This window comes from Doryrhamphus excisus, chromosome 5, assembly GCF_030265055.1.
Source record: "Doryrhamphus excisus isolate RoL2022-K1 chromosome 5, RoL_Dexc_1.0, whole genome shotgun sequence".
Taxonomy (NCBI): Eukaryota; Metazoa; Chordata; class Actinopteri; order Syngnathiformes; family Syngnathidae; genus Doryrhamphus; species Doryrhamphus excisus.
The window spans coordinates 13,929,122-13,950,103 of record NC_080470.1 but is presented as its reverse complement, the minus strand read 5'-3'; the positions used below and the strand labels follow the sequence as shown (position 1 = coordinate 13,950,103).

General features: G+C 44.3%; 3 protein-coding genes across 7 annotated transcripts in view; 2 read left to right on the top strand and 1 right to left on the bottom strand.

Moving 5' to 3' along the window:
• The window catches only part of shc2 (SHC (Src homology 2 domain containing) transforming protein 2), a 26,120-nt gene extending 21,058 nt beyond the window's left edge, over positions 1-5,062 (top strand). For 2 of the 4 annotated variants that reach the window (XM_058074347.1, XM_058074346.1), the window contains exons 11-14: positions 132-299; positions 380-696; positions 781-941; positions 1,110-5,052. In XM_058074347.1, coding sequence (XP_057930330.1) covers positions 132-299; positions 380-696; positions 781-909 — 614 coding nt within the window. In that variant the 3' untranslated portion in view covers positions 910-941; positions 1,110-5,052. Of the gene's footprint in view, positions 1-131; positions 300-379; positions 697-780; positions 942-1,109 lie in introns of all 4 variants that reach the window. The other 2 variants (XR_009129962.1, XM_058074345.1) reach the window with 2 other exon arrangements.
• On the bottom strand, positions 4,600-20,982 carry ankrd24 (ankyrin repeat domain 24). The gene is made up of 20 exons (XM_058074367.1): positions 20,627-20,982; positions 19,789-19,877; positions 19,631-19,695; positions 19,502-19,559; positions 18,731-18,801; positions 18,553-18,659; positions 16,203-16,369; positions 16,075-16,109; positions 15,580-15,675; positions 15,395-15,514; positions 13,937-14,066; positions 13,685-13,857; positions 13,335-13,498; positions 12,303-12,943; positions 9,853-10,169; positions 9,482-9,715; positions 7,517-7,693; positions 7,298-7,456; positions 7,160-7,225; positions 4,600-5,155 (listed from the first exon to the last, which is right to left on the bottom strand). The coding sequence occupies exons 1-20, from the start codon at positions 20,815-20,817 to the stop codon at positions 5,087-5,089; spliced, it is 3,129 nt and encodes a 1,042-aa protein (XP_057930350.1). The 5' UTR covers positions 20,818-20,982; the 3' UTR covers positions 4,600-5,086.
• Positions 20,231-20,982, top strand: part of shdb (Src homology 2 domain containing transforming protein D, b) — a 69,569-nt gene continuing 68,817 nt past the window's right edge. For both annotated transcript variants that reach the window (XM_058074352.1, XM_058074351.1), the window contains exon 1: positions 20,231-20,785. The gene's annotated coding sequence lies outside the window, so the exon portion shown is untranslated. The remainder of the gene's footprint in view (positions 20,786-20,982) is intronic.

The window sequence follows — 20,982 nt, the reverse complement described above, 5'->3', positions numbered from 1 at the left end:
TTTTTTATTATATTTTATTCATTCTGCAACCCAGCAGTACTTCTCTTGTGGAGCAATAACATTGGTCACCGCTAGGGGGAGCCATAGAACAGTAATAAGGTACTGTGTGTCTGTACGTACGTATGTATTAGATGGTTACCTCTGTGCTGACGGCCAAGCACAGAGCAGCAAGGACTACGAGGAGCACCAGTATGTCAACACACAGAGTTTGGAGAACTTGGATTCTTTGGCTCTGGGCCCCGATGGACAGCGAGGGCTCAGGGGGCCCGACAGTCCCAAAAAGGACCTTTTTGACATGAGTGAGTCCTGATATTTGCCATAAGATAATAATCCTTTGGAGTTAGTGTATGTAATTATCAATCCTCATGGTCTTTTGAAGGACCTTTTGAGGATGCCCTAAAGCTGCACGAGGCTGGCGCTGGTGTCTCTATGGCTGAATGCGGGGGCATCCAGGTCCTGGAGGACCAGTGGCCGAGTCCTCCACGGCGCAGGGCCCCGGTGGCCCCAAATGAGGATCAGCTCAGACAGGAGAGCTGGTATCACAGCCGCATGAGCCGGCGAGATGCCGAAAAACTGTTAGTCCGAGACGGAGACTTCCTGGTGCGGGAGAGCACCACCAACCTGGGTCAGTACGTGCTGACGGGCATGCACTGTGGCTTCCCCAAACATCTCCTTCTGGTGGACCCTGAGGGAGTGGTGAGTGCAGATCAACTTTACCACTCCTATTTATTCATGCATCTATCAGGATCATGTGAGGATGGATCCCTCTTGCTTTCCAAGGTGCGGACCAAAGACATGTTATTTGAGAGCATCAGCCACCTGATCTCATACCACCTGAAGAACCAGCTGCCCATTGTGGCGGCCGAGAGTGAGCTCCACCTCAAACAGGTGGTGCGGAGGAAACAGTAGTGAGCCGCCTTGGGGACCCCATTGGGACCTTGGTAAGCACGCATGGAAAAATAGCACAAACTAAAGTATTTTAGTTTTTAAGCACCAGCAACTTCAATATTTTAGTATTTAACCACCATGAACATAATATTTCTGTTGAATATTAGTGTCTCTGTATGGTTTTGTCTAATATGATCCTTTATGCCTCTTTTATCTCCCAGTGCAAAACCAAATTGGGTGTTTATGCCAAGTGGACACTTAGACCACGAAGAATGAGACATCACTTACTTACTTTTTCTGCCTTTTGGATTCTCATATCAAGACAAAGTGGCCACAACTCCCCCAGCATGCAGCTATTAAGCTAAACTTTAAAAACAAAACACCAAGCCAAGGTGACAAACAACCCCATGAGGACATCCAGGATTCCCTGCAGAGCCATGAGTGTCACATGACTTCTTTCAGCAGTTGAACAGGACAATACACACCTTGGGAGTAAAATGGACGTTACACTTACTCATGGACACACCGCAACCTCTTACTCTCCTGATATCTGCCTCATGAGCAAAAGCACCATATAGAAAATATAGATTTCATTCATTTATATTGACTCGTGTGTTGTCACCCAAGTGTGGTGAAGACACAATGGATGTGCTGTATACAAGCACTCACTGACCACAGCATTACACTCTATCACCAAATACAGTCTTTCAAAAGATAATAACGCTCTCGCTACATATTGATCTAAATACATTTATTATTACAGGGGTTTAAAAGAGCACTGCATTTACCTCATGGTAACCGCCCAACCGCGATACCTGGGGCAATATTAGTCAATTAAGCGGTAGAAAATAAATGAATGTTTTCGTAGATAATGATTTTCTAAATATGCTTTTAAACATTATTCGAGCCCCGTAGAGATGAAATAACATTAGCTTTTACTTTTAAACTCCTATAACTCCTTGTTTACATCACATTGCCCAGGCTACGGGATCCCCGCAGGGACTTAACAGACGGCTGGTGCTAGCATAGCAAGCTAGCTAACCAGTTAGCCCCGCCAATGTACTTATTGTAAGCCCGGGACTGACGCTAGGTGGCAGTCATGTTACATTAGCCACCACACCAACTCTTAAAAAGGACAACTCTCCTAATGCAAACGTGAGTTATTATGGCTTTTTTCCTATTACGTCTACTATACCGGCTAATGGGAGTCTAAAGATGACTACAGGGGTATTTCTTCATGTCTAGGGGGCTCTAAAAGTGTAAAAAAGCGTAAGCGTAAATAGGCTGTCTACCTACGAAAATATTCTGGAACCAATTAAGCGCCAGCAACAGGTATTTTCTCTGAATTTCTCTTCAAGATAAAATATCTATTTATTGAGCCTTATTATCTTTATGAAGGCAGAGTTTTGCTTTGGAACTGCACCTCAGCTTACCAGGTGTACCCAATGAAGTGGCCAGTGAACGTCCCCCCTCCCCGACCGGAAGTGAGGTTAGTTTGAAGTTGGATATTCAACAAACATTCGGAGTTCCTGCCACACCGACCATTTGGCGATCTTTTCCCAGGATTAGAAGCTCCTAAATCAGCCACACACGGCGGGGTATTCAGCCTGTTAGCATATCAGTTAGCAGCAGGGTATGCCCTGGTTTAGGGAACGTCGGGAAATTAATGAGTTAATGGCAGGTAGCAACAATTTCCAATCTTCAATTTATTTTTGGTCACGGGACTTACAACTATCAAACAACTTTCACATCGTCTGTTAGCTCGTTTTTTTAATTTAAAAATATTTTGTTTAAAAAAAACATTTCAATCATGAATATATTTTTGGTCATGTGACTTGGGACCCCCAACCACTTTACGAACGGCTCCTAATCGTACAGTATCCATCAGTACCTGCTGACGAACGGTCAATATGAATGCCGAATGTCTGATGAATATCCAAGTTCACCTCGGGAACCCGACCCTCAGCTTGTCCCGAACTTTAGTGCCTTAAGAACCACAAGGACAGGCCTCTAGTGTTGTAAAAAGACTGTTATCTTTTGCTATGCCAATGAAAGTGAAAGTGCTTGGAAGCAGCTGCTGGTTTTTCGCCTAAATAACATAACATGTCGCTTCACGTCCGACTTCCGAATCAGGGAAACACCATCTAGTGTACATGACGTCATACAGTACAGTGCACAGTGGAGGCCGCTTATCTATTATCTATGTGGTCATTTCTATGTCACACATACATACATACAGCAGGGGTGTCCAGGGTGTGGCTCAGGGGCCACTTCTAAAAATATCAATGAAGTAAGTTGGAATATTAGAGGAAAAAACAAGACGGTATTGTTTTGCCACTTGCGACACATTTGAAAAATATTGAACAATAAAACGTAAAAAAAATGATGTTAATGGCGCTGAGGCGAGCGGTCAGTGTGTTGTGTGTTTAGTATCAGTGTGCCAAGAAAAGAAGTTTGGGTAATGTTTTAAATCATCCAAATAGGGCATGATACTGCAACTATTACCTGTGTACGTGTTAATACATGTACACATTTTTTTATTTTTTTTTTACAGAGCTTTGTAGTCTAAATAGGTATATCCCAATGACAGTATTGTTAGTATTGTTAGTATCTCAAATTACTGTATTTTCTGGACTATAAGTCGCCCTGGAGTATAAGTCACACAATGCCAAAAATGCATAATTAGGTAGAAAATAACATACATAAGTCGCACTGGAGTATAAGTCACATTTTTGCGGGTAATTTATTTTACAAACTAGACCAAAACCGACATTACAAGTTCTAACAATAATAAAAGAATAGAGAACAGGCTGAATAGGTGTAAGATATGCTAACACAATGCTTATTCAGCTACACAAAAATAAACATGAACAGAAACGGTGTCCAGTGTTTATGTAACATAAACAGTTTTTTCCATTTATAAGTCGCTCTGGAGTATAAGTCACAGGAACAGCCAACCTATGAAAAAAAGTGTGACTTATAGTCCGGAAAATACGGTAACTCCTTTTCTAGTGTTGTAATGCACAGAAAGGGGAAATAAATATGTGTTCATGTTTCACATAAGGATTGGGAATGATGGGCAACATTCAAAAAAAGTGCACGTCCCCTTTTTTCAAATGGGGGGGTATGTGATGTTACACATATCAGTATTGGTTGATATTGGAATGGGAAATTGAGAGATGGACAATATCCGTTAACATTGAGTAGAACATTAGTAGAATAAAGTTGAAATATGAGTTTTTAAGGGGGACCTATGGTGTCTGTTCCAAGTTTCTGACCTATAAATGGAGTTAGAATGTTGTAGTCTGGTGTTAAACCATGCCCAAGTTTCAGATAAGTAAATTTTGGGATGCCTCAAAATGCTCATTTTGAAAAGGCGTGGTCAAACTGTTCCGCAGAGGGGTGGACTTCCTTATATGGTTCATAGTTAGGAAGCACTTTGGGTGTGTGACCGGAGGCGGGGCCGCTGGTGGAATAAACTAAAACAGAGCATTATGGAATAGGTGCAGATTCTGTGAGATCTAAAAAGGTTATCGTGTGTAGCTGCTGAATACAACTGGTGGAAAATGAGCATGATGGGTCCCCTAATATGATTTTTGGAACATTAGGCAGCAGAAGAAGTTCTAATGAATGAAGTCAAACTATGATGATAATAAAGTTGAAATTGTTGGACAAAAAAAGAAAACAGCAACATTGAAAAATGTAAAGAAATATTAGAAGAATGAAGTGAAAATATTGATGAGAAAAAGCAAAGTGTCAAAATTGCATCCTTGCATTCATCACGCGGCCCACCTTACATGACGGAGGGCACAGTGAGTGTAAATATAGAAATAGAAAGTGTCGGACTTCCTGTTTTGTGATAAACGCCTTCCACTGTAACACATTAACTATAACTTTACCACTTAGGATTCTCCTTGGCTGCAGTTCTTTTTCTTTCTCAGGAATCTCTCCTCTTGATGACAATGTATGATGGATGCCCTTGTCAATCAATAAACACAGAACAGAAATCACTGGGTGTGCGTTTGGGGAGTGCTTCCAGCAGGACCACCGTGGAATGGAGATGTTTTATTACCAGAAGATGGAATATATCTTGTTCAAATAACAATCTCATTCATTCATTCAGCGTCTACTAGTTGCTAGTACAGTACACATACACTGTATCATATCATGTACAGTACTGGATGGGTGGATATGGACGTCAGTGTCCCTGCTGGGTCATCCTCAGGATCTGCAGGAGCAAACCTTGCACCTCCTCGTCCATATGGCCCTGTAGGACATCATACATCCTGATAGTTGATATCTCCTATCAGCAGCGGCTTTATGATTCTCATTCTTAAACTTCATCCTGGTCAAACATAGACTTTATTCCTAAAACATGACAACCTTCTTCTCTTCTCGTAACATTTTCACACTTGTTCAATGTGAAATGAGAACTATTCTTCTAATATTGAAAGATTACGACTACTTCTTCTCATCTGATTATTATTATTATATCCTCTTCATATCACAAATACCTTTATTCTGCTATTGTTAGAATCTTTCATTCTCATCATATTCCCATTCCAATATATTCCAGACTTTTCTTGGGGTTAAAACAGGGGTGGGCAAACTTTTTGACTCGCGGGCCGCATTGATTTAATAAAATTGATGGGGGGGGGGGGCAGACTATATACTAATTTACACGTGACAGTCCATTTGTACACGTATATTTTTACACATATTTTACACGTAAAAGTGTCATGTAGTCTGCTATATGTGCACTTTGAGATCATTTATTTGATGTAAAGTGCGTTATAAATTTATTTTTATTATTATTATTATTATTACGACCAGTCCAGGTGTACCCCGCCTCTCGCCCCAAGAAGCTGGGATAGGCTCAGCATCCCCGCGACCCTTGTGAGGATAAGCGGTAAAAATGAATGAATTATTATTATTATTATTATTATTATTACGACCAGTCCAGGGTGTACCCCGCCTCTCGCCCCAAGACAACTGGGATAGGCTCCAGCACCCCCGCAACCCTCGTGAGGATAAGCGGTAGAAAATGAATGTATTATTATTATTATTTTAATTATTATTATTATGTGCTTGTGTCCCTTTTTTCAGGAGCATTTGTAAACATCAGACCACATCAAATAACGAAATTGATAAAACAGCTACTTCGACCATCAAAAGGTTGGCTCAAGCCATGATGCCAGGTTGTACGTTGAGTTTCTATGAAATATTTTGGAAAGAACAGGCGGGCCATATTCAAACACTTGGCGGGCCGGATGTGGCCCCCGGGCCGTAGTTTGCCCACCCCTGGGTTAAAATGACAACTTTATTCCCCAAATATTATGCGAATGTCATAGCTTGAGTGAGCCAATACTTCCTAGGACTTTATTTCCATAAAGTCTACATTTTTTCTCCCGTAAATTTTACTTTATTTCTCATTAACTTTATCACAAATTTATGACTTTACTTACTTTATACACAACATTATTCTCACAAATGTACAACTTTATTTGTCATACATTTATGTATATTTCATTAATTTACTCCATTTCTATCATAAATTTATGACTCTCTTGTAAATACACAACATTATTCTCATAAATTTCCAATGTTATGACTTTCTGGTAAGTGTACAACTTTCTCTTAAATTGACACCTTTATTGTTGCAAATTTTAGGCATGCTCCGATCAATCGGTATCAGTTGTCACTCATTAGTGATCGGGTATCGGCAGCATAAAATCCTGATCGGAACTTCCCAAGAAAATTAACAACGTTATTTCTTTTTTACGATTTTATTTGCGTAAATGTACAACTTTATTTGTGTATATTTATGACTTTATTCTTGAAATTCCCAGATTTTTTTGGTTCAATGTGGCTCGAAGATGCCATTGTGATTTTAATATGACTTAATTTTTATAATATTTATATGTATTTATTTATATAATAAATATTTATTTTCATAATCTTTATGACAAGGTTTCTACCCTTTTCATGCAACAGCTTCATTGACATAATATTATGACATATTAACTTTCTTTGGTGAAATGAGTTTTTCCATATATTAGAAGACATTTATCCTCCTTTTATTATGATGTTCCATCCTCCCAATATATATCAGAGAGGTTATTCTCTTCATATGGCAACAGTTCTTCATTGCCCTAAAATTTTTGCAAGACTTTTTTTTTTCTTGATGATAATCCATATTTGGTGAATTTGTGTCCCCCTCATGCAAGAGTGACTGAAGGAACATTTATTGATTGATTTATTGGACACTAACCTGTACAGCTGCCAGCAGATGTGATCGATACACAGCCACCACCTGCTTGTGCTTTCTTTCCCAATCCTGGTAGACAGAAATCATAATCATAATAATCACAGTAATAATCTTTCAAAGTCATGTTTCCTCCCTGCAGACCTGCAGCTGTTGGTTGAGTATGGCTACCCTGTTCTGCAGCGCCACCTGCTGCCCAGGATTGCTATGGTGCGTGTGGGGGGAGGACATGATGCCAAGGGGAGGTGACAGAGCTCCCAGTGCCTCCTTTAGCCGGAACACCTCCTTGGAAAGCTCTGTTATCTGCACAATTGTCCATCGTTGTCATCCCTGTTCCACAACCCGGTGTTGGAAAGGTCTCACCTTGCGGTCCTTCTCCTTGACCAGGCCTTGGGACTCTTGGATGTTGTTGTGGAGTTCCTGGATGTGACTGGACTTGGCTTGCAGCTCCTGAAGCTGCTGCTGCACGGCCGTCAGCCGAGTCTCCGCGACCTGCCGCTCGCTCTTGTTGAAGAGAGCCTCCCTCTGCACCTGAAACACCTGCACAGGTAAAAAAAAAACACACACTCTTTGGGGTCCGATCTGGTGGAGGCTGTCCCAGGCATGTGGCCTGATGAATAATGATGAATTATGCACCGGTTGCTCAAGAGGAGGACACCACTCCAGTGAAAGTCAGCGGTATCGTTTGCACTACACGCTCTACTACACGCTCTACTCTACACTCTACTACACACTCTACACTACTAAACCATACACTCTACACTACTACACTATACACTCTACTTCACACTCTACACTACTACACTATACACTCTACACACTGTACTCTACTCTGTAGAGTACTCTGTACTGTACTGTACACTGTACTCTACACTCTCTACACGCTACTACACACTCTACCATACACTCTACACACTATACTGTAGACTCTACACTACTATACTATACACTCTACACACTGTACTCTACTCTGTAGAGTACTCTGTACTGTACTGTACACTGTACTCTACACTCTACTATACACACTATACTATACACTCTACACGCTGTACTGTACACTCTACACTACTACACTATACACTCTATACCGTAGAGTACTCTGTACTGTACTGTACACTGTACTCTACACTCTACTATACACTCTACCATACACTCTACACACTACTGTACACTCTACACTACTATACTATACACTTTACACGCTGTACTGTACACGCTACACTACTACACAATACACTCTACACACTGTACTCTGCTCTGTAGAGTACTCTGTACTCTACTGTACACTGTACTCTACACTCTACTATACACTCTACACACTATACTGTAGACTCTACACTACTCTACTATACACACTCTACTATACACTCTACACACTCTACTATACTCCATACAATACACACCATACCATACACTCTACACACTATACCCCACACTCTACACACTCTACTATACACTCTACACACTCTACTATACTCCATACTCTACACAATATACCCCACACTCTACACACTGTACCATACACTCTACACACTCTACTATACACTCTACACACTGTACTATACATTGTACACACTGCTGGATCAATAATGTACAAGCACCAATGACAGGAAGACTGTCATTGGAGGTTCTGCAAACCAGCAACTTTGGTTCAGGGACTTTAACCAGGAATCACTATCTTTATGTAGAAACCAGGAACTTCACCCGCAACCAGGAACTTTACCTAGGAACCAGGATCTTTACACCGAATCAGGATCTTTACCTTGAAACCAGGATCTCTACACAGAACCAGGAACTTTTTCCTGGAACCACAAACATAGGAACCAGGACCTTCACGCACAACGAGGAACTTTAACCTGGAACTAAGATGTTTACACGGAACTAGGATCTTTAACTTGGAACCAGGATCTTTACCCGGAAACCAGGATCTTTACCTCAGAAACTTTTCCCTGGAACAACAAATTTAATACAGGAACCAGGAATTCTACCCACAACCATGGACTTTACCTAGGGACCAGGATCTTTACCTTGGAATCAAATGCTTTACCCAGGAAGCAGGAATTCCACCTTGGAACCAGAAATTTTACCTGAAACCAAGAGCTTCACACTCGAACCAGGAACTGTACCCTGGAACCATGAACTTTACCAGGACCCACAAACTGTACAATGGAACCAAGCAATTTACCCAGAGCCAAAAACTTTAGTCGGAATCACAAACTTTACCAGGAACCACAAACTGTACAATGGGACCTGGAACTTTACCCTAGAACGAGGACCTTTACCCTTTGTGGCAGCCACGGTAAAGCCTAATGAGCTATGTGCGTGTACCTCGGTGCAGGTCTTCTCGTGTTTGCGGGTCAGATCGTTAAAGCGAGCCATCATGGCGTTGATCTCGGCCTGCATGGACAGTCTCAGGGCCTCGTGGTCCTCCTGAGAGATCAGACCCTGCTCTGCGGCCTTCTGGGACTTGAGCTCCCTCAGCTCCGTCTCCTTCTCGCTCAGAGCCTCTTGAGCTGCTGCTGCACTGCTTTCACTGGCCAGCAGGGAGCGCTCCAACTCTGCCTGGTAGGTCCATAAAAACAGTGGCGTGATGCTACCATACCGACCCAGCACTCCTGAATACTCCTGTCATGGAGGATCTTATGGTCCTGGTCGTTTGTGGACTAGAAGTAATCCTGAAAGTGTGATCTTCCACCAACCTTGACTTTCTGGTGCTCCTCCCTCGGCACGGCCTCATGCATGGCCTGCAGTCTGGCCTGCAGTCTGACCGCCTGCTCCTCCGCCTCCGTCCGCAAAGTCTTCTCCTGCTGGAGCTCCTGTAACGTTCCAGCCAGCTGCTCCGACACGGCGGACAGCGCCTCCTTGTGCTTGGAGAACGGGACGGCATCTTGCAGCTGCAGGGCGTCCTGGGCGCGGCTCTCACGCTCGGCACACAGACAGTCGAGAGCTTGGGCGGCTTCCTGCCGAGCCACTTCGAGTTCCTCTCGCACCGAGGCCAAGGTTCGCCTGGAGCGCTCTGACAGGGCAGGACACCTGATCAGTCACAAAGCTGGACTCGCACATACAGCGGAACCTCGAAAGACGGCTGACCTCTGATTTATTTGGATTTAGAACACATTTTGCATGTTTGATACAAGCACCGTCCCACTTTGTTAAGACGGTCCTTGAAGGCACCATGTACCTTTTGTCCTAGGCTGCACAGATAGACTACTTTAGTGTATTTTAGCCTTTTTTTCATCTCCTATTTGCTCCCAAACGCTGATACTACGTGGGAATGCATCAAGGTAAGATTTGACAAGCTTATTGAGTGCTAACGTGGATATTTCTTCTCTGAAAAACAAAGTCTGGGCTGGTACTGGTGGATGGTGGCTCTGTATTCGTTCAGTGCTTTTCATCCATCCACCCATCCATTTTCCTCCGCTTATCCGGGTCTGGGTCACAGGGGCAGCAGTCTCAGTTGGGGAGCCCAGACCACCTCCTCCAGCTCCACCGGGAGGACACCAAGGCGTTCCCAGGCCAGCTGTGAGACATAATCCCTCCAGCGTGTCTTAGGTCTGCCCCGGGGCCTTTTCCCGGCTGGGCATGCCCGTAACATCTCACCAGGGAGGCGTCCGGTAGGCATCCGGACTCGAGCCACCTCAACTGACTCCTCTCGATGTGAAGGAGAAGCGACTCTACTTTGAGTCCCTCCCGGATGACTGAGCTCCCCACCCTATCTCTTAGGGTGAGTCCAGCTACCCTACGGAGGAAACTCAGCCGCCTGTATCCGCCATCTCATTCTTTCGGTCATGACCCAAAGCTCATGACCATAGGTGAGGGTGGGAACATAGATCCACCGCTAAATTGAGAGCTTTGCCCTCCGGCTCAACTATCATTTCACCACGACGGTCCGGTACAGCGACCACATTACTGCCGAGGCTGCACCGATCCGTCTGTCGACCTCATGCTCCCACCTTCCCTCACTCGTGAACAAGACCCCAAGATACTTAAACTCCTCCGCCTGGGGCAGGACCTCATTCCCAACCCGGAGGGAGCACTCCACCCTTTTCCGACTGAGAACCATGGCCTCTGATTTGGAGGTACTGAGTCTCATCCCAGACGCTTCACACTCAGATGCAAACCGTCCCAGTAAACGCTGAAGGTCGCAGCCCGAAGAAGCCATAAGAACCACATCATCTGCAAATAGCAGAGATGACATTCTAAGGCCCCCGAACCGGACTCCCTCGACTCCTTGGCTGCACCTAGAAATTCTGTCCATGAAAATTGTGAACAGAATCGACTTACTACTGGCAATACGAACCAGACTCCTTCCCCGTTTGTACAAGGACCGGATAGCACGTAGTAGCGCGCCACCAATCCCGTACTCCCGGAGCACCCCCCAAAGGACACCACAAGGGACACGGTCGAATGCCTTTTCCAGGTCTACAAAGCACATGTAGATTGGTTGGGCAAACTCCCATGCACCCTCAAGTACCCTTGTGAGTGTATAGAGCTGGTCCAGTGTTCCACGACCAGGATGAAAACCGCATTGGACCTCTTGTAGCAAAGGTTGGACCAACGGTCGTACCCTTCTCTCCAGCACCCTGGAATAGACTTTCCCAGGGAGGCTGAGTGCTGCTCATTTCACATTGAAACCCGTCTTATTTTGACACAATACATCATACATAAAATCACTTAAATAGCTATAATGTATTATTATTCATGTTTTAGGGCCACGTCGAAAATCTTCGTCCAAAATTTTGTGTATCATGTGGTGAAACGGAGAGCCCAAACAAGGCACCCAAGGCCTTGCTGACTCATGCATTTTTATTGGCTGCTAAATAACCCTCCATGGGGCCAAAGACAGTTGCCAGTACCAGTACAGTGTTTTGAGGTGTTTTTGCATGTGAAATTATAATTATTTTCTATCTTTTTTCATATTTTGTGTGTCTAGAGAGGATTAATGCGGTTTGTTATTTCCGTTTTTATACGTTTTGGTTTTTATCAGCCCATTTCAGAACATATTAATTTAAAAAAAGCCAAGGTATTGCTTTGCAAATATCATTTCACAAAAAAAGCCAAAGAAAAACCTGATCCCCCAGATGGCCACATTTGAAGTGGATTTGGTTACTTAGAGGTTCCACTGTGTTCAGATTAGTCGATGACAGACCTGATGTGACGGAGAGCTCCGAGCTCTCAGAGTGCTGTTCTTCTTCCTCCTCCTCCTCTTCGCCATTCGCCGGAGGCCTGACTCTTTCCAGCTCCAGCAGGGCATCGTTGAGCCTCCTCGCCACCTCCGCTCTCTCCCTGGCCAGCTGCTCACACTGAAGGCCCAGGGTGACCTGCACCTCCTCCAGGTGTGAACGGGGCACACGCTTCTTCAGCTCCTCCTCGAGCTCCCCCACACGCTCCTGAAGGCGTCGAGCGTCGTCTCTTTTTGCTCCCGCGTCTCCCGACGGGGTCCCTCTTCCTGCTGCCTCCAGCTCGGCCACTTTGGTGTCTTCCACCGCAGCTTTGAGTTGCTGGACTCGCTCCGTCAGCTGCTTGATTCTGTCAGCGTCCTCGGAGCTCCGAGCGACCGCCTCTGCCTGCCTCTTGGCAAGCTCCTCCTCCAGCTCGGCCACCCTCGCCTTCAGCTGCTCGGCCTCTGGGCTCGGGCCCCGGCTGACACCTGCTGCCGCCGTGTCGCCTTCCCCACACTCCACAGAGAACACCCCCAGACGCATTTGCTCCTTGAGCTGCTCCAGCTCGGACAGGGAGGAGGCCAGCTTCTTCTTAAGAAGCTCCTCAGCTGGAGATGTCTCCTCACCACTGCAGGCAAAGATCATTTTTATTATACCCAAATCAGGGGTAGTATGATTTCCACCCAAATATTTGTATTCTTCCATTCCAGTGCTTCCTGCATCCATGTCCAAATGAGAAGGTACCACGAGCAGACGAGCTTAGCATTACTCTGGTCTACAAGCAAAATGCTCCTGGAATAAAAGTGGTGACATTTGTCTTGGTTTAGGTCGCTGATGAAGAAAAAGTAAGTGTTTCCGAAATACAGTATTGGGTCAAAACAGGAAATGTATGCAAGTTAAGGCAACAAGGGAGGGTAGTTTATCAGAAGGTACCATGTGTCTACAAGCAAGCATAAGTTCTACCTGAAAGCCTGTCTGCACATTCCAGTACTTTCATTTTAATGTCCATCAAATCTTACCCTTCCTCCAGGACCCCGGATGCCCTATCAGATGCCTGAGCCTGAGACAGGCACTCCTGCAGGGCTTCAAACTCCTTCCTAATGGTCTCATACTGGGCTATGGGCACAAAATCCTGGCTGGGGGTCTGCATGTCTGTGTCATCCTTCTCGAACATCTCCAGCATCTGCAGGGAGGGAAGGAGTAGGAGCTAGACGCGTACATCAGGTAAGATGAATACATACATTTGGTAAAAGGGAGGGTATGGCTGCCATCTTCATGAAAGTGAAGGTTTCCCGACTTTGAGGTCTGCTATACCATGACATCATAAAGTTTATGACAACATGAAAGGCTCCAGTCAGGTGGGATCTACCTGCACTTTCAGAACTAACTCAGCGTTCTGCGATGCAAGCTCCTCTATTTGTTTCTGTAATTCTTCCACGGGTTCTGTGGGGGCGGGAGACGGGACGGCGGACTCTGCATCCCCTTGAGAGGAGGTCTCATCTCCAGCAGGTGAGGCTCTGGAGCGCTTGGAGAGCAGCCTCTCTGGAGGAGACAACATTGGGTAGATAGTGTCTGAACATGCGCTACACGGACACATGAAATACGGAGTCAAACGACATACGTGGGAAGTCAAGCACGTCATCCAGATCCTCAGAGTCGCTGGCCCCCATCCCGTTGACTCCCTTCAGCTCCTCCATCAGTTTGTCCCTCTCAGCCTCTGCCTCCTTCAGGCGCTGCCTGAGGTGGGACAACTAGAGTGGTTGCAGACAAAAAGGGCCGACTTAGCTTTCATTTCATTCACAATGCTTTTTAAATATAGTCATCCCTCTTTTTGTTCGTCTTTCTTTCCGATTTTTCCTCTTTTAGGGCAGTTAAATGGTTCCAGACCCCATTGTGGATACGTGGATGATTCAGTATTCATAAACGGAATATTTTTGTAGCTTTTGTAGAAACGACCATTATTAGAGCCATTTAGACATCAAATAACAACTATATAGTGACTTTTACACTATTTTTTTTACTTATTATTTTACTTTGTTTACATCGCATTTCACGGAGCTAGTCTCTCCAATTTACCTATTCTAAACTTAATGTGTTTCAAGCAGAGTTGCCAAAAAGTTACCACTTCCACACAAAGGAGAACCCATTTTTCACTTGATCTCGGTGCCAAAAGTTACCACTTCCACACAAACTGAGAGGAGAACCCATTTTTCACTTGATGTCAGCTGTGGCATGTCCGTCACAGCCATAGTGTGTCCATCTCGGCCTTGGCATGTCCATCTCAGCCATGGCGTGTCCATCTCGGCCTTGGCATGTCTATCTCGGTCTTGGCGTGTCCATCTTGGCCATGATTTTTCCGTCTCAGCCATGGTGTGTCCATCTTGGCCATGATTTGTTCATCTCAGCCATGGCGTGTCCATCTTGGCCATGATTAGTCCATCTTAGCCATGGCGTGTCCATCTCGGCCATGGCATGTCCATCTCAGCCATGGCGTGTCCATTTTGGCCATGATTTGTCCGTCTCAGCCATGGCGTGTCCATCTCGGCCTTGGCGTGTCCATCTCGGCCTTGGCGTGTCCATCTCGGCCTTGGCGTGTCCATCTCGGCCTTGGCGTGTCCATCTTGGCCATGATTTTTCCGTCTCAGCCATGGCATGTCCATCTCGGCCTTGGCACATCCATCTCAGCCAATGCCATATCCATCTCGGCCATGATTTTTCCGTCTCAGCCATGGCATGTCCATCTTGGCCATGATTTGTCCGTCTCAGCCATGGCATGTTGGCTGGGCTCTGCTGGGCCAGTAGCCAGCCTCCATGCAGTATGAAAGGTCATGTAATCTAACATCATGTCTCATAACATTACTGATGGACCACAATACTACATATAACTTGTCTTTTTTGGACTAATAATTTCTTATTTTTGGAAAAACTGATGAGGGAGCTATAGTTGAACCGTGATGTAGCGAGGGACGACTGTGTATATACTTTTATAAAACCTATGAATTGAATTGTGATATTTTCAGACTTTGTCGGTCCTACACATTGAGTCATTTTGCAATGCCGTGCACCGGTAGTGCAGTACCTCCTCAATGGCAGAGAGGGCGCTCTGTTGTTGCTGCTCCAAAGCTTTTATCTTCTGGAGAAGATGCCCCCTCTCTACACGTAGACGCCGAATCTCCTCAAACACCTCCTCATCTTCCACCTTGCATGACAATATTTCATCCATAAACTTGTACAAAGGACTGAGAAAGATAAAGTTCCAACAACCTGCTGTGATTGAGGAGGCTGTGGCGAGGGGGTGTGGGGCTCAGGCGACCGGGGGGTGGCAGCAGGACTACTCGGATGTGGCGTGGGCGACAAACCCTTAAGGATGGAAAAGGCCCTCTTTGTATTGTACTTTATTCCTATGTTGGCACATTTAAGACCTGGATGTAATGTTTACCTGGAGAGGGGTGCGTGGCGGAGGAGGGGCTTTCCTTTTGCGGGGGCTGGTGCCCCCTTGCGAGGCACTTGAGTGGTTGCCCGGAGTCTGTGTTTGAGGAGGAGGGCAGCATTTAGACATGGAGGAAACGAGGAGGAAAGTATGGAAAAGGGGAACGAAAGCACACCAACACACAATGTCCTCATGCAGTCGTCCCTCGTTTACAGCGGCTCTTTTAACCGAATTTCTGTGGTAGGATTCAATTTTAATCATGGAATATTTCCGTTGTTAGAGCAAAAAAAAAAACATGCAGAATATGACGACAGGCCAGAGAGGACCACGATTAACATTACCTCGTCGCCTGCGCCCTCAGAAACTACGTATGCAGAGGATGGGGAAAACATTGTTTGTCATTGGGATGTATAGCATACAAGTCAAAAGTCAATAGATTGTGGATTTAACAGCATACCCGGGGGTGCTCCGTTCTCCAGCATGTGGCCGATGTGATGGTTGGCCGTGCCGTAGTCGGCCGCTTTGTTTCCGAGGCCGTCCACCAGCTGTGTGTTAGCCCCGCCCCTCAGCAGGGCCGCCACCGTCTCGGTGCTGTCGCTCTCGCAGGCCAACATCAACGCAGTCCTGATTGAAGACGTTAGAGCGCAATGTTAGCATATCAGCATTTGTTTTTGCTGTTTTTAGACGTATATAAACACCACTATCATGCTATGTGTTAGCATGCTAACAGTGTGTTAGCATTGCTAGCATGATAACATTAGCACAGTAACATTTTTAATCATTTTCATAGGTAGACCCGATTATGCTAGGCGTTAGAATGCTAGCATGAGCAAACTAGCATTTTTTTCAATTTTCATGAATACAAACTTGAGCAGAAATTTAGCGTGATAATGCATGCTAACATAATTATATTAAGATGTTTAGCATTTTTAATGGTAGGAACGACGAACAGTATGTCCTATTATGCTGGGTGTTAGCATGCTAATGTTAGCATTGTTAGCATTCTTTGTCATTCAAACCCTTCCATGGTATGTTTTCATGGCCACAAAACAAATGTCAGAGCACTTGTTCAGAATATTTACCTTACCCGGTACTTTCGGCTATCATGCTAAAGTTAGCATACCAGCATTTTTTAGCTGTTTTTATGGTTAGAGACATATATAAACACCACTATCATGCTACGTGTTAGCATGCTAACAGTTTATTAGCATTGCTAGCATGATAACATTAGCCCAGTAGCATTTTTTATCATTTTCATAGGTAGACGCTATTATGCTGAGTGTTAGTATGCTAACATGAGCAAACTAGCATTTTTTAAAATTTTCATGAATATGAACTTGAGCAGAAAGCACTATCGTGCAAGGTGTTAGCATGCTAAGCTAGCATTGTTAGCATTTTGTGTTATTCAAACCCTTCCATGGTATGTTTTCATGGCCACAAAACAAAGGTCAGAGCACTTGTTCAGAATATTTTACCTTACCTGGTACTTTCGGCTATCATGCTAAAGTTAGCATACCAGCATTTTTTTTAGCTGTTTTTACGGTTAGAGACATATATAAACACCACTATCATGGTACGTGTTAGCATGGTAACAGCTTATTAGCATTGCTACCATGATAACATTAGCACAGTTGCATTTTTTTTATCATTTTCATAGGTAGACACTATTATGCTAAGTGTTAGTATGCTAATATGAGCAAACTAGCATTTTTAAAAATTTTCATGAATATGAACTTGAGCAGAAAGCGCTATCGTGCAAGGTGTTAGCATGCTAAGCTAGCATTGTTAGCATTTTTTGTTATTCAAACCCTGCCATGGTATGTTTTCATGGCCACAAAACAAAGGTCAGAGCACTTGTTCAGAATATTTTACCTTCCCGGTACTTTCGACTATCATGCTAAAGTTAGCATACCAGCATTTTTTAGCTGTTTTTATGGTTAGAAACATATATAAACACCACTATCATGTTACATGTTAGCATGCTAACAGCTTATTAACATTGCTAACATGATAACATTAGCACAGTTGCATTTTTTTTTTATCATTTTCATAGGTAGACACTATTATGCTAAGTGTTAGTATGCTAACATGAGCAAACTAGCATTTTTTTAAATTTTCATAAATATGAACTTGAGCAGAAACTTAGCGCTATCATGTAAGGTGTTAGCATGCTAAGCTAGCATTGTTAGCATTTTTTGTTATTCAAACCCTACCATGGTATGTTTTCATGACAACAAAACAAAGGTTGTTCAGAATATTTTACCTTCCCGGTACTTTCGCTAACATGCTAATGTTAGCATACCAGCATTTTTTTAGCTGTTTTTCTGGTTAGAGACATATATGCCCAATATAAACATTCAGAATAAAAATAAAAAGAAGTGGTATTGCATAATCTGAGTCATGTTGCAGAATATTTGTTGTACAGGCTTTTAAAATATTTATATTAAGCTAAGTACACGCATAGAAATGTTTTACTAATAGTATCTATAATATCTTTAGAGCACACCAAAGATAGAGAGACGTGTCTCTCATAAGGATTGTGGATGAAGTGCACACGATAAAACATATGAAGTCTAATATGATATTGCTGGCAGAGCTGACTTGTTCAAGGCTAAGTTTTATTCCTGCTTGAATCCTTGACTTAGCCCCCTCCCAGCCATCCAGACCTTCCCTGATGAATCCGTCCATTGTTGCGATAATGACCCCACTGAGATTTGTGGCACTCGCCCCCACTTTCTCTGTCAAGCAGTCAGCAGCTGCTACAGCCACAGCGTCTACAGCGTTTGCACACAGGAAGCGTCGTGTACCTCCCCTGGTTGTCCTGCGTGTCAGCGTTGGCACCTCGGCCCAGGAGGAAGGCGCACAGCTCCGCTCGGCTCATCTGGGCTGCGAGGATGAGTGCGGTGGCGCCATCCTTGAAGCGGAGGGGTAAATATTGTTGGTGACAATGCAACCCTGAGGTAGGACTCACACATTAGAACCTACCCCATCCTGGATGTCCAGGTCGGCTTTAAAGTCCCACAGGATCTCCGTACAGGACAAACAGCCACTGACCGCTAGACAAAAGCGATTACTGATGCTTATATGGAACAGTCTGGGGTTTTAGTATACAGTATACTGACCCCTATATCAGAACATATTCTTGTTCGAGAAAATGTCCTAGACTTAGTTGACCTTGGTTTTCATAAACTGCCTCAGTTTTCGTACAATCTTGCACATCACAAACTAGTGGGTTTGCGCTGTGATGTATTGTTCCGTGAAATGGAGTGCCAAAACAAACTCTGGCCTTGCTGTCTCTGCATTTTCAATGAGCGTGTCTACTAAATGCCCCGCCATGGGGCCAAGAAAATTGTGAGTGGCAGCAATTTGACGCAAAAGATGATAAACACTGTTGTATTCCATCTTGGCAGGACGTACAGGAAGTCTGCATCAGCAACAAGTTCCATCCATTCCTCATTTAGCATCATTTCACTTTGTTTTCTGCATGTGGAAACTAGAATCCTGGAACAAACCTTTTGGAACAAATTCATAAGAAAGCTTTTCTTATAGTCACTCACATACACCCCAACTAGAGATATGGAAAAACATGGAAAAAGTGACGTATGCTATGTTTACCTCCGGATGCCGTGAACATGTTAACTGAGAAATGTGTTAACCAAGTCGGATGTTAACCGAGGTAACAGTGTATATATCTTTATGTCTTCCAGGCCTTGTCTTCCATTCTATTGGAGTAAATATGGCCGCTAATGAAGGTACCTGCATGATGGAGAGGTGTCCTCCCAATGGTGTCAGTGAAGTCTACTTCCAGTCTCTCCTGTCATGGAAATGACAGAACAAACGTCTCATATAAGTCCGCTCATATGAGAATGACTCAGCTTTGTTTACCTGTAGAAGTCTCTTTAAACACTCGCTTTGTCCGTGTTTGGCTGCGAGGTGAAGGGCACTGGAACCTGGTGGTTTGAAAATTGGCAAACGACCCATGAGACCTTGGCTGTCGAGATTAAAGTTAAGCATTATCGTATTTTAGCATCAAAATAACACACCGGCGCCGTCTGTGACATTGAGGTCTGCGCCGTGAGAGATGATGACCTCCAGAGAGTCCAGCCGCCCTCGAGATACAGACAGATGGAACCTAGTGGAAGGATGCGCACGCTACGTTGCATTATTCACACACGGGAAGCCATGAGGATATCGGTGTCCAGATGTTGGCCCGATAGCAGCATAAGAATGGGATATCAGTCTATATCAGCTGATATCGGCATCGGAAATGGAGCGTTGGACAATATTGGCATCTCGGTTTTCGGCAGAAAAGCCAATATGGGACATCCCTAACTAGCATTCGTGTGGTAGGGTGCATACTTTGACTAGCGTTCACCCTTTAGTGTGCAGATGTTCAGGAGGAGGAGTGATCTCTGGATCATGGACTTAAGATTGGTGGCCTTGGAAACACAGAATGGTAAGTATAAATGACTTATAAACTTAAAAAGTTGTTAATATCAGATGCTTTGCGGCCTTGTCGCTATCATGGAATAGTGTTTAGATGACACGATGTAAACAAGACACAAAGTTCTTGTCCTGTTTTTTCCCCTGCGTACCGGCTGAATGTCATCCCATTTTAAAATGTGTTTCTAGCATACTTTCAACCTAAATGCGTCTTGTAAACGTGTTCCTTCATAGCAGTCATCAGTGAAATGATCACTGCAAATAACAGAACTGAAGGTGGGCGTCCATCTGTCTCTCCTCCTCTGAGGAACCTGCTTCCTAAAGTTTCCTCTTTTGGAAAAGAAAACAAACTTCCAGTATGACTGAGATACTGTGAACATCCAGCAGCAACACAACATTTTGGCATATTACATATATTTGCTTCCAATTGACACTCACGCCGACTTTCCCTCAGCATCCAGCTTGGTGGGGCAGAGGCCTTTTTTGAGAATGAGGGCAGATACTTTGTCGGCCTCGTTCTGTTCCACAGCCTGGAGGAGCCTCTCGTCACTCTTGCTCCAGTCCTGGCTCTGAAGGGATCCCACCAAAAGAGCACAGGTACCACACACACACACACAAATACACAACATGCATAATATGATGCAACAAAGAGTACAGAGCAATGACAGCAGTACCAGGACCGCAGGAAGGACACTTACTGGGGGAGCTAAAAGATAGAAAAGATAGAGAAAAAGGTGATGCTTTGAGAGCCTCGTAGAATAGTAGTAAATAGTAGTAAAAGTACATTGACGGGA

Excerpts from the sequence above, each read along its gene's own strand:
- ankrd24 (XM_058074367.1), bottom strand. The coding sequence starts at position 20,817 with ATGTTGTGTATTTGTGTGTGTGTGTGTGGTACCTGTGCTCTTTTGGTG. Across the intron at positions 12,944-13,334 it reads TCCGGGGTCCTGGAGGAAGG|TGGTGAGGAGACATCTCCAG; the intron begins GTAAGATTTGAT and ends CTTTGCCTGCAG. Across the intron at positions 10,170-12,302 it reads GGAGCTCTCCGTCACATCAG|AGCGCTCCAGGCGAACCTTG; the intron begins GTCTGTCATCGA and ends CTGCCCTGTCAG.